The sequence below is a fragment of the Manis javanica genome, chromosome 2, assembly GCF_040802235.1.
Source record: "Manis javanica isolate MJ-LG chromosome 2, MJ_LKY, whole genome shotgun sequence".
Classification (NCBI taxonomy): Eukaryota; Metazoa; Chordata; class Mammalia; order Pholidota; family Manidae; genus Manis; species Manis javanica.
In genome coordinates this window covers 182,594,238-182,611,372 of record NC_133157.1, presented here as the reverse complement: position 1 = coordinate 182,611,372, position 17,135 = coordinate 182,594,238, and the positions used below count along the sequence as shown (strand labels likewise).

The window sequence follows — 17,135 nt, the reverse complement described above, 5'->3', positions numbered from 1 at the left end:
AGAAAAAAACCTTTTTTCTTATTATCAGGCAAATATGTATCAGCGATCGCAGTTGAGGAAGTGAGATGGACAACCCCCTAGGGCATGACAGGGGCCCTGGGCAGGACTGGGAAACCACGAGGGGGCAGATACCATGCAGGGCTACTGACTCAGTTCCACCCCATACCACAGACAGAGCACCACCCCTGGCACACAGTGCACACACACAGTGTCGGAGGGCGACTGCTCTCACTGCCCAGGATTATCAAAGGGTCTCAATTAAGCCCAGACAAAATCTGTGGCCAGAAAATCCAAACTGTCATTGAATTTGAGTCATAAAGGATCTTAAGGAAATTCTTGTTTTATTTATACATATATGAACTATTTATCTAATTAGAGCATTGATTACACAATCAACATTTCTGCTCTCAGAAGGGTTTGTTCTATACACTAGGATGGCTTAAGAAAAGCATTGTCTAATTTTGATTTTACTTTACACTTTCAAAACAGACAGAGGGAACAGAGAAAAAGTATGACTAATTCCCCAACTCCCATTCACTTGCTGGGAGGTTTCACTGCCTAGGGAAGGAAAGGGAAGCCCACTGCCCCCCACCCCTATGGAAGAATTCTACAGTTAATCTAGCACAGTGCTCTAGCAAAAGCATATGTTTAAAACTACAGAGGGTTTCAACTTAACATCTACATTTTAAAACTGTAGCATTTCAGCAAAAATAAGCTCAGAGAGCTCATCTCAGAAGTGAAAGTAAAGAACTATTGCTCAGAAGCCTGAAAAATCAAGCTGTTGCTCTCGGCTCAGACTCCACCCCACTTTCAGACTCAGGCAGACACGTACGGTGGTGGCGGCTCCTTGGCAGCACCATTCACAGTGGCATCATCATACGGGGGTAACAGCACCTGAGGAGAAAACAGAGACAACAGTTAGTGTTTAAAAGGGCACATATGTTCTGCTGAGCTTTGACTTCAGTGGAACTTTTATGCAGTTAAATATTTTCCATCACCTATACCAAATTTCACCTTGCCAGCGAGTGGACACACTTTGATGAGACAGTTTTCCTACAAGAAGCAAATGGGAAGAGACTTGGCCCTCTCTGAGTACTCCTAACCCTGTCCACATGTGTCTAGACCTCACAGTGCCTGGAGGGCCACAGGACTGTGTCTGTAGGACTGGAGAGGAGTAGGTAGTGCCTCTGAAGAAGGAAAAAGGCTCTTGGGTGATGTGAGCACAAAAATAGGGTAGGCCCCTGATAACAGGAACCACTCATGGAGACATTAGCCGTGTCTTATCAGCACAGCCTCCAGTAGGCAACTTAGCTTCCATTTCAACATCTGTAAAGCAGGAATACCTGAGCATTAGGTGTGTAAGACACCTAACACACTGCTTGATGCACACCTGAAATGGTAGGTAACTGTAAGTGGCTGGAGAGGGACAAACAAGAACAAGCACTAAGCTGAACGACCTCTCTGTTCACACGCACACACACAGCTGCTTGTAAATGTTTAAGAACCATCAGTGTAAAGGAACAAAACAGAAAATACCAGCTCAGTGTAACCAAACATTATTCACTCAACTAACATTTTTTATGCACCTACTAGGTGACAGGCATTATGGGTACAAGATAATTAAGATAAAAGACAGTTCTCGTCTGTACGGCTTCAGAAATGAGGTAAATTAAAACCGTACCTACCTCAAGTGCTTTGTGGAAAGAGAAAGATTACTAGAAAATGAAACAGAACAAAATAAAACCACACTTTGTTACTTTTTTTGGATATCACTTAAAGTGTAAATGTTTATCAATTCCATGGATTTTCATTTATCTATCCCTTTGGCTCCTAGGAAGTTGAGACTAAAAATGTTTGTAAATTTCTGGTTTAAGTTTTGTCATACCTTACTCCCCCAACCAACCACATGTACACACATATACACACACATCCTTACCTCTCTAACTCAACACACTTCACTACTTATTTTTCTCTTCTTCAGTCTTGGAGCTCCCGTTGGGCTGGAGCACTGTCAAACTTAACCTCAGCGTTGGGCCCAGCGTCTATTCAATAGTAGGAACTCAGACGGAGGCATCATTTAGGCTGGCCCCTGGAGAATCCATATGGTTCACTAGATAGGGGAGTGAAGCCTGACATTCTAGGCAGAGGGCATGTGTGCTGGTTAGGGCCCAGTCAGGAGACAGAAACCACCCAGTTATTTGAATAGAAAGCTTAATAAAGAATGATTAATAAAGCTCAGGGGAGTGGAAGGGAACAAGAACTCTCCTGGATATCACTGCGGAATAAGGGTAACTCCAGGAGGGAACCAACGTGGAAAGGAATCTCCTCCCAAAGCTGGTTATCAGATACTGTCAGAGAGGGTATGCTTGAAACTCACTGGATGGTAGAGTCTGGGCTGGCCCACAGTCAGGCTGTTGCATAAAGAGGTGCTGTTCATGGGAGGTGCCACCTGCTCTGGAGATGGCCTGAGTGGGGGGTGTGCTGGGAAGGCCGTCAGGAGGAGGTGCTGCTGTCACCCCCACCTCCGCCCCAAGTAACACTACCAACAGGATCCACACTCTGCAGGTGCTAGGGACAGGAACTGGCAGAAGAAAGCCCCTCCTTCCTCTAGCACCCTCTACTGACAGAGCTCAGCAGCAGGTCAGCTAGTAAAGAATTATTTGCAAGGTCCCCCTTCCACCAGGCCAGAGAGGGGGCACTGGAGCTGCAGAGCGCTGAGTGGTGACTGCCACAGCCCTACACGGGCACTGTCAGCAGGCTGAGAACCATTCCTGTCTGCTCACAGCCTCTGTTGCTAAAAGTAGTGGTGAGGTTGTGCCTGTGTCCTAAGTTCTTACGTTTCAGGCATTACCCACGGCAGACCTGGGGCAAACATTCCACTGCTGCCCAAGCTGCAAAGGAAAGGTGTACTTAAGACACACTCAGTGCAGGACACCCATCCAGGCGAGGAAGCATTTGTGGTACTCTCCCCACAAAAGGAAGCCATCTGTTCTCACATTCAACAGATCAACGCCTAGTGAGACCCCAGCATGTACAGGTTCTCAGTAACCAGTAACGCTGACACAAACCCGGAATGCCTCACCGTCTGCTGAGGACCTCAGTCTGGTGGTGCGCAGACAGGGGCAGGGATGTGAACAAGATGTTACAGATAACAGACGAGGACAGCTCATTTCGGCCTCTCTGAAGGATGAGTAGGATTAGGCACTGCATGAAGAGGACACTGCAGGGAGCAGGGTGAGAGCAAAGCACAGGGAGGGAAGCCCCAAAGCAGAGCACTTCCTGGGAACTGAGGGCTTTGCTGTGGGGAGTACTTGGAGCATGCTGCGGAGATGCAGGGGGAAGCCTGGCAAGGGTCCGAACATGGAGAGAGCCTCATGGACGAACCGAAGGAACTTTTCTGCAGCAGTAACTACTGCAGCATCTTCACTGGGCATCCTAAAAGTCTCAGTTGAGCTGAGGAAAAAAATATATTCTGTACAACAAAGCCATGGCTCTCCCCTCTGAATCTGTGTTTGACTTTGGGACTGAGCATCCAGCATGAACATGCATGCATGCGTGTGTGTGCATGAGATACAGTAATTTACAACTAGTGGAAACAGCTGTGATGGGCACAAGAAATACTGAGCTTCAACATGATGTTCCACAACTGCATTAAACACTTAGCTGATTCATATCTATCATAATCTCTGGAGAACTTAGCCAAAGACAGTGGAGCTACTTAAAAAGGAATGACATCAGCCATCATCTCCAAATATTTTTTTTCTGAGCAAGATGCAACACTCAAACTCTCCAAAATGTTCACTGAATTACATGCAAAATATTCTTTTAAAAAGAAAAAAATTACTACAAAATTGCCTTTTGTCAAAATAAATTTATTTTCACATTAAGTTTGGCAGTTTGTCATCATTTCTTGCTGTTTATCTTCAAACTTATTTTAAAGTTTCATTTTATATCAGTATTTAACATCCCAATAATGGTCTTTCTCTCAAATATTCTATTGCCTTGGACCCTTTATCCAAAGTGAAGATGCCAGTGAAGAGTTTCTCCTTTCACTAGGTTTCTGACATCCACTTGTCTTCACGACCCCATTACCACCTACTAAATGCTGACTAAAATATTCTTCACACAGCACCTCTTGCTCCTGCATACCTTCAGTGCAAGTTCTCCAAATGGAATCAGTTTTAAATTCTGCAGGGACAGCACCACCTTTTTATAAATGATGGTAATATTACTGATGATTTTCAAGGAAGGCTTGGTGAAGTAAGGGTTGCCACACTGTTTCTATTATAGCCTGCTAATGCTAAGAACACCTGCTATTGTCCTCTTCTGCTAAGATCAGTGAAGTACCTAGAAATCTGAGAGAACAATGTTAAGGGACAATTCAGACAGACTGTGCCAATGAACATGGCAAACAACAAAATTGGTGAAAACTCAAATTATTTTGACATTTTTTAGAAGTTGGCATTTAGTTAAAACCCAATCTTTTATTTTTAAAACTTCAGTCATTCACAATGAGTGGCCAAAAAAAATAATCTTTAAGGACTAAGAAAATAGGTCATGTCCTACTTCATTCTAGCCACCTCTTGGGAAAAAAATATCTAAATGAGTAGATAAACACAGACACATTACAAATCTCAAAGAGACTACTTCACTTCAGTAATATTCGATACAACAAAATTCTAATCTAAGTTTAGTCTCTTGAAGTTTGTCTTAGTAAGATCTCAGCTGCAGACTGACCATGTGATAGTGTAACTCTCTTCCACAGGGACCGAAAAAGCCCTTTTGCCAACAACCCCTGGAGGCATCTGTTCATTAGGAAGATTAGCCATCTATCTACATACAGTGTCTCTTGAGTTGGGAGTTGTCATGCTAGGTGACAGGGTGGTGGGAAAGCAGCGTGCCATTCATTTCAATTCAACTCAATAAATACCCAGAGTGTTATCAGAGAAACTGTTCTTCTTACCTACCTCAAAACACAGAACAGCTGGAGGGAGAAATACATTACCATCAAAAAAGTTGCAAAATGCAACATCCTGGAACAGAAGTGATTCCAACTGGCCATAAATCCACAAGGCATTAGCATTTGGGAAACTAATTCACTACATCAAATATTAAGAAATGATAAAATGATCAAAAGGATAGGCCTATTTAATAGTAAAAATAGGAAACATTTGGGTACTATGGTTAGAATTGGACTTTAACTATTAGTTAAGCCACTAAAGGCTTATTTGGAATCCTGCAATTGCTAGGATTACATTCCCAAAAGTACTATATGTAAATCACATAAATACCTTCAGACATTCACAAAATTACATGCCAAATTTTGCATTTGTGCATGTACTTTCCTGGGGAGAGCTTTTATCAGATTCTCAAAAAACCATCCCAGGAGATCTGGGGTTATAGGACCAGGGCTGAGTACAGGGCACAAGGTAAACTGCACCAGAAATCTGTTTTCTGGCTCCCGCATCCTAACAAGGGTAAGGAGGGTTAAAATGAAATCAAGGATCATGATGTCAGCTATGTGGCACCTCAGCCATCCTGGGGCAGGAGGACAGGAAGCCCCAGGAAAGAGAGAGAACTGATCGATTATCTTAGGGAATGGAACACTTGGAAAGTAGTATTAATAGGTCATTGACAGACCTGATAGATACATAGAAAGGAGTGGGACTAGGTAAAAGGTAAAAAAGTGGCTGCTGAAAAAACAAGGCAAATGTTTGCTGGTAAAAAACAAAAATTTTACGAAAAAGAGGATGTACACCACAGAGCTCTGGAATGAACAATATTCGTGTTTGCAGAGTCAGAGCAAATACTAACTGATGATGGAACCAAATAATTTGCAATGACTGTATTAGGAGGATGAAAGCAGCACAGAATATGGGGAGGAGAGTAAGAGTTAAATCCTATTCAACAAGAATGCCAAAGATACCTCAAACTGATAATCAAAACATAGCAATGCAGACATATTATTTTAAAATACAGAACAAGTAGAAACACAGAAACAAGTAAACGCTGACAGTGCTTACTGCTGGGCTGAGAAGTGGGAGGTGGGCAAGAAAATGGCAGAGGACAATTAGATCTTTCAACACGATGATCTCTAGCTATGTACATGTAATAATGTGTTAAAAATAAAAATAACCTTTTAAAAATAAAAGAATCATCATGGAATATGATTTAAAATTGACATGTCTACTAAAAAAAGTTAGCCTTTTTATGATTAAAAAAATCACCACGGCAGTCTTGAAGAAAAGAAGCCAGTCATTAGAGGGCAGCTTTGAATCTGAGGATGGTGGGCAGACTAAGAGCCACCTCATTCCTTTCGCCTTCTCAGCTGGCAGGCGAGTAGTGGATTTGAGCTGAGCTTCTCCAGGGGCCTGGAAAACGAGTCCCACTTGGCACAAAAGTGACTCTTAGAGCAAGGAACAGAGTTACACTGGAGACGTGTGGAACAGACACTAGACAACACAACTGGGAGGACTCTGCTATTTGGAGTTAGTACCTCAGAGGTGGAATATGCTTTCACAGAGCGGTTGGTCAGGACCGGCCCCCCTCACCTGCCTGAGACCCGACCCCCACATTAACCCATAACCTAGAGGACCTTCACACCATTGGAAACTGGAGAGCCATCAGGTGCTGCCAAGGGAACATGTGCAACGGGAAGACAGGTCCCTCCCTTAGGTACCACCACATTCTCCAGGCCACTCGCGCCCAGGTCTCCCGCAGCCCCACATCTGACTCTACTCTGCTTAACTTATTTCCATGACTGCCTAGCATAGCATGCTCACTACCAATCTGACAACTTTTTCTTGTGATTTTTCTCTCCTGAAATGTTCTTCTTTCTTATGTCATTCCACACAAAGGCGAAACAACCCCCAGGCTCAAGTGAAATTCACGTCTGACATGGAGATCTACTTTATTCTCCTCTTAATCATGCTGTGCAACTGCAGTACAATAAACAAGTTCTTGAAATAACATTACAATGATAAATTTTCAAATTCTTTATAGATAAATAAGTCATTTAAGAATAACACTGGAAATGGCAGTAATTATAATATGGCCCTCTGAACTCAGACACAGAATCACTCTCCTGAAGCACTTCCCCAACTGTAACAAATAAATTCTATACTCTCTAATACTCTTGACTGTCTTGTACACATTTGCCTTTCTTCTCACAGAAAGTTTCCACAGGAGGCAAGAGTCTTACATTTCTATATCCCTTTCTCAGAACTCTAGACAGTGGGGTGTTCAAATTTGAGTTTTGTCACTTAGTAGCCATATGGCCATATGGTCAAATTCTAGAGGTAATACAGTGTTGGATGGTCAAACACAAGTCTCCGAAATTAGACCTGGGTTCAAATTTTAGTTCTGTGATGTATGATCCCTGGGGTCTTAAGTTACAAAATCTACCTGAACTTCAGTTTCCATATCTACAAAATGTTGGCCGTGATAGATAAGCTTCAAAAGACTGTTGTAAGGATTTAAGTGAGACAATATACTTAACACAAAGTACATGCCTAGCATTTGTGCTCAATAAATGGCAGCAATTCCCCAACTGTAGCAAGATAACTGATGGTATTATTTTGTCTAACTAGTTCAACTACACACTTTCCTTAAGAAAAGCAACACCAGTAGGCAGTCTACTCACAAATCTATTAATTTGGGCTAGAAATGTTCTTTTCCCTTTTCAGCTCTGATGGTTGCAGAAATTAAAGCTGCTCTGAGCCACGCCCGTGGAAGCAAATAGATGGCTAGATAAATGACAATGAGGGAAGGCCACTGAACTAACTAACAAACCTATATGACATGGACCCTCTCTCAAGAATCATGAAAATACTGCTGTTCTTGACTATGGAAGGACATGCACTGAGGCCCTGCTGAGAAACCTAAAACTCCTCTGAAATAGCCAGCTTGTGAGTCCCTTTACTTGAGAAGTTGGGAATGGAGCAGCACATTCATCTCTCCCTACAATAGGATTTCCCATCCCTACCCCCTACCTTTATTAAATCTAAACAAAAGTAACTGAATGCTGAGAAAGGAGACCAAATGGACACCATTTTTACTGTAGGCTGCATGTCTGTAAGAGGTGTGGGCTTAGACCTATAATTCTAAAATCCAAAGTAAGGTCCAGTTGAAACACCACCTCCATTCATTCGCTCCTTCCCCCAGTACCTGGGCACCTCTCAGAGGCCAGCTGTGGTGCTGGAGAGACGGGGTGAAGAAGCTGACCAAGCTCGGAGCAGGATGCCCTATGTTAAGCTGGCAGTGCTCATCACAGGGGGGGAAACACACATGTAAACTATATGTCATGAAACGCCAAGGCAGACCTGTGAACATGGAGGTAGTTTGCTGTAGCTGAAGAGGTGAGTGTGTGAGGTGGGAATACAAGAGATGAGCCTGAAACAACAGTCCCCAACTGGCCCCATAAGCAACGACAGGAAAGTGGCACCTTCTTCTGTAAACACCAGTGGGTACACCATTTGGAGGAGTGGGGGAAGCTTTGGTAACATTCATATGTAAGAGGCTCCCATTGGCAAGAACAGATTTGTTTTTATGAAATCAACTGTCCTCTCCCAGAAAAACAGAGAAATAAAGAAAATACCACGATAAATGGAAACATCTCTTCTTGTTTTTTTGCTCCTTGCCAGGGTAGTGGGTGGGAAGCAAGGGACATGGTGTTTGTGAAAGAATGACAGAACCTTGTAAGGGCAGCCACACTGATGACACCCAGGACAATCCCTCAAAGCTGCTTCACAAATAAGACAGACTTGGAGGATGAAGTTGTAACTCTACTCCTCTTTTCGCTTCAAGAAAATATTAGAATGCAAGCCGCTGAGACTGATATTTTTGTAAGGATAATCCTGAATCTATTATTACTTATTAAAAGGGAAAAAAATCAAACCATTGGCAAACTTAGATTTCAAATATCACCCAATAGTCACAGTGGTTGTCACACGGCAAGGTGGAGTGACATCACAGCTCAGAAATGCTACAATAATAAATGTCAGAACGCCTCAAGACTTTGAACACAGGGATGACAGAATCAGACTCATGTTTCAGACCAACCTGGCAGCAACACAGAAAAACCTAAAGACAAAGTAGAGTTCAAGACTAGAGGCCACAGGAATAACTACAGCAAGTTTAAAGATGACTCCTCGGTTACCGGTCACCCAACATGACACAGTGGACACTGCTACCATTCACTAGACTCTAAGAAAAGCAGCAGGTATGGAAGAAATGGAGTGAGCTCAGCAGTATGCTCTCTCCCTGGAGATGACCACTGGACAACTGTGGCTATGGCATGGAACTGGACTTGGTTCATATAACCTGAGCTATTTCCTCCAACTAAAATAAAAAAAGAGCAAGACAAATGACTTACTAATTTCTATTCATTCACTTCATCAGCAAGCGTTGGGCATACTGTGTGCCAGGCTCTGAGGCTCCACACTAACTGAAACGTGTTAAGGTCTCAGCCAGCAGGCAGCTTATATGCTAAAGGGGTCTGATAAACAGAACATACCTTCCATGAGGAAGAACAGAGCTTCTCCACCAGCATCTTTTCCACACAGGAGTGTGCCAAGCCACACAAATACTGTCATTTTCTGTTTGCCACCATGTTGAGAAGATGCCACACTGAGGTAAATGGCTAAGAACATGGGCGGTGGAATCGACCATCTGGTCCACCCCTCCCCAACTCTGAGCCCTGGAGCCTATCATGTAACCTCTTTAAGCCTCATTTTTCTCCATCTGTAAATGGAGGTGGTAACAATCTCTGCCTCACAAGGTTGGCTAAATAAATAAGCCCATCTAATGTTATTAGCACAGTACATGGTATGTCTTATTAAGGCTCAAATCTTCATTTTATCCCATACATTTGTGAAAGGATGAATGGCTTGCAGTACTGGACATAATGCAGAAGGAGACACTGAGTATTAAAATGACCCAGAAAGAAGGCAAAATGGAAATTAACTGAGTTACAAAGTTTTTTGATCTATATATAGATGGATAGATAGACAGATACAGAGAGAAAGGACAGAGAGGGTGGGAGAGAGGAAGGTGCTTGTCACTTTTTTCTGACCATAAACTAAAATAAGCCTCTACAGAATGGATCTTTGTACAAAAGACAGTAGATAAGACTGCATTTAACAGCTTAGCTACTACTGTTTTTTAAGGCTTTGGTGACTGCTTTACAAGTTTATTGTTCTTTTATTGATTTCCCACTATATTTTGTTAAATAAGAGCTTAGTTTAGTTTTGTAGGCAAAATAATGTGGGAGGATTAAAACTTTCTTAGGAAAATGGTATCCTTAAAAAGGGCCCAAAACTTAGGTCCTGTTGTTTGCAAATCCGCTTGCAAGAGCAGAAAGTTCAACTCTGAAGCCTATCTAGGCCAAAAGCCAGTGTTATTAAATTCCCTGGAATGGCTCAAATAGTTGTCCTACAAATGCCTAGAAAACCCGATTTATATTTCCACTAAGCAGGGGTTTTGTGAACTACATGGACCAAATCTGGCCTACCACCTGTTTCTTGGGCAGCCTGTGAGCAAAACACAGTTTTCATACTTTTTAATGGTTTAAAAGGAAAATGTTCAAGGTATGTAAAAATTATATAAAATTCAAATTTCAGCATCCACAAATAAAGTTTTATTGGAACACAAACACTTACTCGTTTATGTATTGTCTACAGCTGATTTCACACTACAACAGCAGGTTTGAATGGTTATGACAGACCATATGGCCCACAAGGCCTAAAATATTTAGTATCTGGCTCTTTATAGAAAAAGTTTTCCTTTGCCTTTAATAAGGGAAAGCATTACCCCAAACTCTGGATTTGGAAGAGAGGGTAATGTTAGATGTGAAAGAACACAGCTCCAAAACCACCTCCTCACTTAGAAGCACTTCAAAGTCTTCCAAAAGTCATTTAAATTCATCTCAAGAACCCAAAACATCTACTTTCTCTTCTCTATCATGTGTTAAACCCCTAATAGTCTCCAATATTTCTTGTTTAAAACTGGCAGCATTTTCATGAATGCCTGCCTTAAATGGTAGCACCGTATTTGCCTACTTAGATGTGAACTTGCAGATGTGAACAGGAAAGGGGAGAGCGCTGACTCATGAATCTCCATGATTAACTGAATAACCCTTTGGGCATTTGGGGTAGGATCATCACAAACAGAGGGTCTGGGCTTAGCTTAAAAGCTTCTAGAGTAACTGTTGCTGAATATCCTCACCTGTCATATAAATAAGTAAATACACATATACACATAATCATATTTTTTATTCTAAGGTACACCTTTTTGTACATTTTAACATCTGAATTTAGGCTATGCTTTTACTTGACAGGCCCTTAGCATAAGACGTACCTAGAATAACGATGCAATTTACCATTGATGGCATCCTGTACCCACAGAATCCAACAAACTGGGAGATGGGGAGGACAGCAACAAATTTGGGGGATGGGTTCTACTGACAAACACCTAGAACAAGGAGTCCTTTCCAAAGGCACATAAGATAGAAGATTATTTTACCCTTGATTCACTGCAAAACTTCTATAAATTGCCCTCACGTGGAATTACAGGTGGCAGACATTCTCCCCCTTAGTTTTCAGCAGAGAAGCTACTCAAATTCTTTTACAGATTACACTGACAATATTCAATTCACACTGCAAATCTTTCAAATTGGGTCAAAAAATTTTCACCAGTGAGGTATGTGGGTAGGAAATACCAAAGTAATACAGCCATCTAAATTGAAACTTAAAATGGTTTTGAGCAATTAAAATCTAATATGCAAATAAACATAGCTGAAATACCTACACCTGAACATACAGATTTATAAGAATATCTAAATAAATATATATTTTAAAACTTTTATTTTTATCAAGGACAAAAATATACTGAGGAAACAGAAGGCATGCACTGTGAGCTATCACCATGGCAACCCTTCCAAAGACATCCAGGGGAATCCTCCCAGCATCCTCCAAGCCCAAATGTGCTATGGCTCCTACTGTGCACATGTCCTTCAGGACTCTACCCTTTCCTTCTGGAAGAGAGTGACAAACTGGCTGTGCTGAGCTGCTGCCCCAGAACCTCAGAACTCAGATTCTCATGTTACCTGTTCTGCCCTTCCCCAAACAAATCCCCCATTTCTGTCTTAGTGAAAAGGGAGAAATACCTCCTGCTTTATTTTCTAGCATCCAACAAATCAACTACTTAATTTTGTTACAATCTAATCTGTCTATAAGCTTCCTTTCTTCTCAGGTGTAGCCACAGTACAAACTTGCATATTCTGCTTTTTAAAACATTGTAAACCTGTTTTCAGCTGTTTCACTTCTCACAACTTTCAGGGTATTAAATTTGTTCAAGTGGTTATATGCTTATTTAGCCAAACCAGTCCCCAATTATTTAAAAAATAAGATCAGATAATTTTGCTATTAAAATACAATGCTGCATGAACATCATATACATTTTTATTAATTCCTTAAGATACACACCCAGCAACCTAACATGTTGAGCGAAATTCAATATCTGATTTGTCCCTAGAGTAAAAATTGGTAAGGACATCATTTTGGACATATGTGATAATAAGAACTCAAGTTCTGTGTATGTTTTAAAGTAAAACAATGAAAATAGAAAGTGATACTATCCTTAATTCATTACAAAACCACTATAAATAATTCTTACTTGCTATTACAGAATTACATTTAAGGAAGTGATTAATATCCTTTTATTCAGGCTCACAATAAAAACTGGGTTTATATGAAATGTTCTTCCAGAACTTTTAGGTTTCAAATATCTGTATGTTGATGGGACTGTACCAGATGCTCTCTGGATGAAGTAATTGGAAAGTTATATGGGTCAGAGATAATTTCCAGCAGACTAGAATATTTTGAAAAATGCTATGTTTTATTGATGGAAAGAAAGCAATATAAACTGAGTTAATGTCACATACTGTTGGCTTGAACTGTGGAATTGACGTGAAAGCAGGGGAAAGCTTTCAGGATGAAACCTCGGGGCATCCAGCTCAATCTCATGCACAGTACTTTCCCATTAGAACTAACAAATAAGTGTATCTGAAGTTGTGTGCACATATGGAGATATGAGGAAAATATGTGGGGCTGAGTTATAGGAAAGCAGGACTATTCAGCAAAACTTTAAGTAAGCCAGATGCCTTGCTATTCCAAAGTTTACTTTTAACTTTGCTTTTCTTCCACTTTCTTCTAAGTCCCTTCCCATAGCTTCCATGGTGCTAAAAAAGCAAACCTAGTAAGCAAGCAACACAAAAAACCCCACTGCTTTTAAAGTTGATGATGACTTGAGAAGAACTGTCTTAATCATGACCTGCTTCACTCTTCATCCTGGTCAAATCATGCCAGGCACCAGGGTGAGAACACATGGCCTTGGCTACAATCCATACAGATGACAGTCAAGGAGGAAGCTGCTGGGTAAGAATGGACTGGAGGCAGGCTACTGAGATCATAATTCCCCTCCTAACACTCACTGCCATGCGATCTTGGGAAGTTACCCACTTGATGCCTCAACTTCTTTTGTGCACAAGGATCAACAGAACCTACCTTCAGGACTCTTGTGAGATTAACTGAGTCTGTATATGTAAACAAAGCACCAAACACAGAGCCTGACAGATGGCAACCACTACATCCATGTGTGTGCAGAAACGTGCACTACAAAAGCTACGGAGTGGAGAGGTGTAGTAGATGCAGAGAAGAGCGGAATGTCACCGGGATTATTCAGCCCTCATCTGGGTGACATCTGTGGGAACAGCTGAAGGGATGAGAGTATCTAAAGGTGGCTGGGCCACAGAACTTCAAGGTCTTGTCCTGCCCTTCTGGTGATTTTATGTTTTAAGTTACAGTCCATGTAAGAGAGAACCTCCTTACTCCATATCCTCTTGTTATCAACATACGTTTCTACCTCTTTCCCCCTACTGTTCTCTCAAATCCTTCCCACGTTCCTCCTTCCCTCTTCCACTGCCCTAGGTCAGACCTTCAACAGCATCATCATAGTAACCTTGACTATGGCAATAGCCTTCTAGCTGCTCTGTCTGCTTAAATAGGTTTTAACAAAGTCTGTATTAACCTCTCCTTGGTCTTTCAAAATTAAAAGGAAAAAAAAATACAGAGATCACACCAACTATTAAAGTATATGGGAAAAAAGATACCTAAAATTGAGATATTAAAGTAAGGTCTCCTTTTTGTACCCCACCCCCAGCAACATGCTGCACGGATGCAGAGAGGCAATTGGGGGTTGTCTATTTTTCAAGGAAAACACAGCAACACCTGACAGATACTACACTAATTTCTACACTTAAGTTGTCTGGATCTGACTACTTAATGTAACGAACAGTTCGTATTTCTTTTGACCTAAGGGTGACATGGAAAAAATGCCAAGACCCTAAGGCATTAGGAACTAAGAGAATTTGTGACCCCTCTTAAGTATTTCTTTCAAAGGTCTTTGGTTTGGTTGTGAATCTGAAGAGATTAACCCAGGGAATTATCTCCAATATCTAGTAACTTTTAGCTACCCTTCCTCTAGGTATAGTACTTGGGAAAACATTTCATTCATTTTAGAGAATGAAAAAAAGCCCACCTATTTTCTACCAAGAAAATCCCCAGGATCTTTCCATAGGGGTCACCCTGAGTTATTCAGCCAGAAAGAAAAGCCATCTGGCCTAATGTTTGGATACGATTTTATGTCAGTGTGGATTCCCAATACAGACATGGACAAAAAAGAAACATGTATTGTTACATACTCTGAGGATCTTAATATAGCTGGAGACCAGATAAAATGACAGAACTAGATCATTCCAACCCACATTTAGGGTCTCAGACTGAGCCTCCAGCTTTTTCCTTTTTTAAGTTAGAATGCTAACATTAACTCCTATACTTTTTTTTTTAATTGGAGTATCATTGATAAATAATCTTATACTGGTTTCAAGTATACAACACAGTGGTTCGACAGTTACCTGCATTATTAAATCCTCACCCCCACTACCACAGTTACTATCTGTCAGCAAAGGACTCCTTTACTTCTAGTCAAAACAATCTTTAAACATGCAGGGCCCTGCTGAAAATACATTTAATTGTTCAATCACTATGTTGCATGCCTGAAAACAATACAATATTATATATCAATTTTTTAATTAAAAAAAAATATATATATGTATATATATATATATATGTTCTTCAACTCTAGAAATACCAGGTTATGTCTCCATCATTCCTTAGAGAAATGGCTGATTCAGCTCTGGGATGGACTTTTTGTCAACCAGATAGCAAAGAAGCTCTCAAAGACTACCAGGGTTGCCTCAAAGGACTTGGGCACCAACTTGGAGAGGCTCCAACTGGCTAAAGCAACACAATTTGAGTATTAATAAGAATATTAACTATAATACAATAGCTTTTTAGAGAAAGCTTTTACTTCTATTGTTTCATACAACAGTATGAAACTAGAATCAATTACTTTTCCCTTTGAAAGTTTCAAAATAGATACTGAATAAAAGGTAAATTTTATTTAGGCTTATTGATAAAATTGATCAAGATAGTTGTACTTTTCAACTGGACATCGCCAGCTCTCCTCATGATAGGCCTCCTTCTGCGAGTTCATTTATTACTTAACAATACTTCACTGGTCAGTATTTAGAATGCAGGACCAACTCATATTGAAAACCGGTATGAGAGAACAAAGCCAAGTACCCATAGCACAAAGTAGCAGGGTAAGCAAACAGCACATGAGGGAAAGTTTCTCTTTACAGAAATATTCTGGCTAATAAATTAAAAAGAAGTGATGGGATGGGATGTCATATTAACCTAATGAATCAATTAATCTAGGCATTAGGTATCGATGGTTGCTGACACACCAAAAGAGAATCAACCAGACACCCACTATCTGCCTCCTGATGGAAGAACAAATTACCATCTATGAAATAATCTTGCAACAATTACAAAAAAGACAATATAGGAATATGAGTATGGGAAAATTCAGATCCAACTACAGATTTACTGGAAATACAGAGGACAACATTACAGGTATGCAATCCAAAACACCCAGTCTGTGGAACAAACTAGTATCTTTCCAAAAATCAGAGAAACTTAAAATACAGGACCCACAGATCCTGTTTCAAATAAACTGCTAGAAAATTATGACATTTATGAGACAATTGGAAATCTGAGCATTTACTGGGTATCTCATATTAAAAAATTATTTTAGGTATAAAAGGAGTCTAAAAAAGCAGGCACAGTAGCATTATCTTTTTTAAAAAAATCTTTAAAAGTAGTGCCAGATCTGGAGGACTCGTGCCGGGGGATGATCATCAAAAAGCCTCCACAGGGATCCGGACGATGCTGCGGTTGTGGCTGCATCCAGCCCACCGTCTCCTGGACTTGCCATAAGAAGGAGGAGGGAGATGTCTAGGCTGGCATGTGCATACAGTGAGACAACGAATTTGACTGGATCTGTACTGTTGGAACTCAACCAGGAGTTGGGAGGGGTGCAAGTTGTAGCACCCCAAAATCTCATGACTATAGACTATCTATGGTTAAAAGAACATATGGGATGTGAACAGATCCCAGAAATGGGCTGCTTTAATTTGTCTGATGGTTCAAGTACAGTTGGACAATATCCATCGTATCATAGATAAATTTTCACAAATGCCTAGGGTGCCTAAATGGTTTTCTTGGCTTCACTGGAGATGGCTGGTAATTATAGATTTGCTTTGTTTATGTCACCGTATTCCTATTATGTTAATATGTGTGTGCAAATTAGTTAGTAGTTTAAAACCTATACATACTTAAGGTACTATACAAGAAGATATGTCAAAGAAATAATCAATCCTCCCAAGTTTCCTTCATATGCTACATCTATAGCTTTTCTTCTTCCTTCCTAATTACAAACCTTAAATAGAATTCGTGCCTCATATCGAATTTACCGAGTATCATAATTCCTCCAGGTGGTAAAGATACCTCGAGACAAGTGCTGGGCATAGAAGCCACAGGGCATAAATCTGCAAAGAAGTAAAAAGCTAACCTTTGCAAACAATATGGCTTCTCTCTCACTTACCAACTTTACATTTCCCTGTATGGCCCCGGAAGATGACTGGTTAGCCAGAGACGGGTAAGATCCTCAAGGGA

General features: G+C 40.8%; 1 protein-coding gene across 1 annotated transcript in view; it reads right to left on the bottom strand.

The window, feature by feature from the left end:
- Positions 1 to 324: 324 nt before the first annotated feature.
- The window catches only part of LAPTM4B (lysosomal protein transmembrane 4 beta), a 58,269-nt gene continuing 41,458 nt past the window's right edge, over positions 325 to 17,135 (bottom strand). The window contains exon 7 of the mRNA XM_017669446.3: positions 325 to 894. Within this exon, the coding sequence (XP_017524935.1) occupies positions 817 to 894 (78 nt within the window). The 3' untranslated portion in view covers positions 325 to 816. The remainder of the gene's footprint in view (positions 895 to 17,135) is intronic.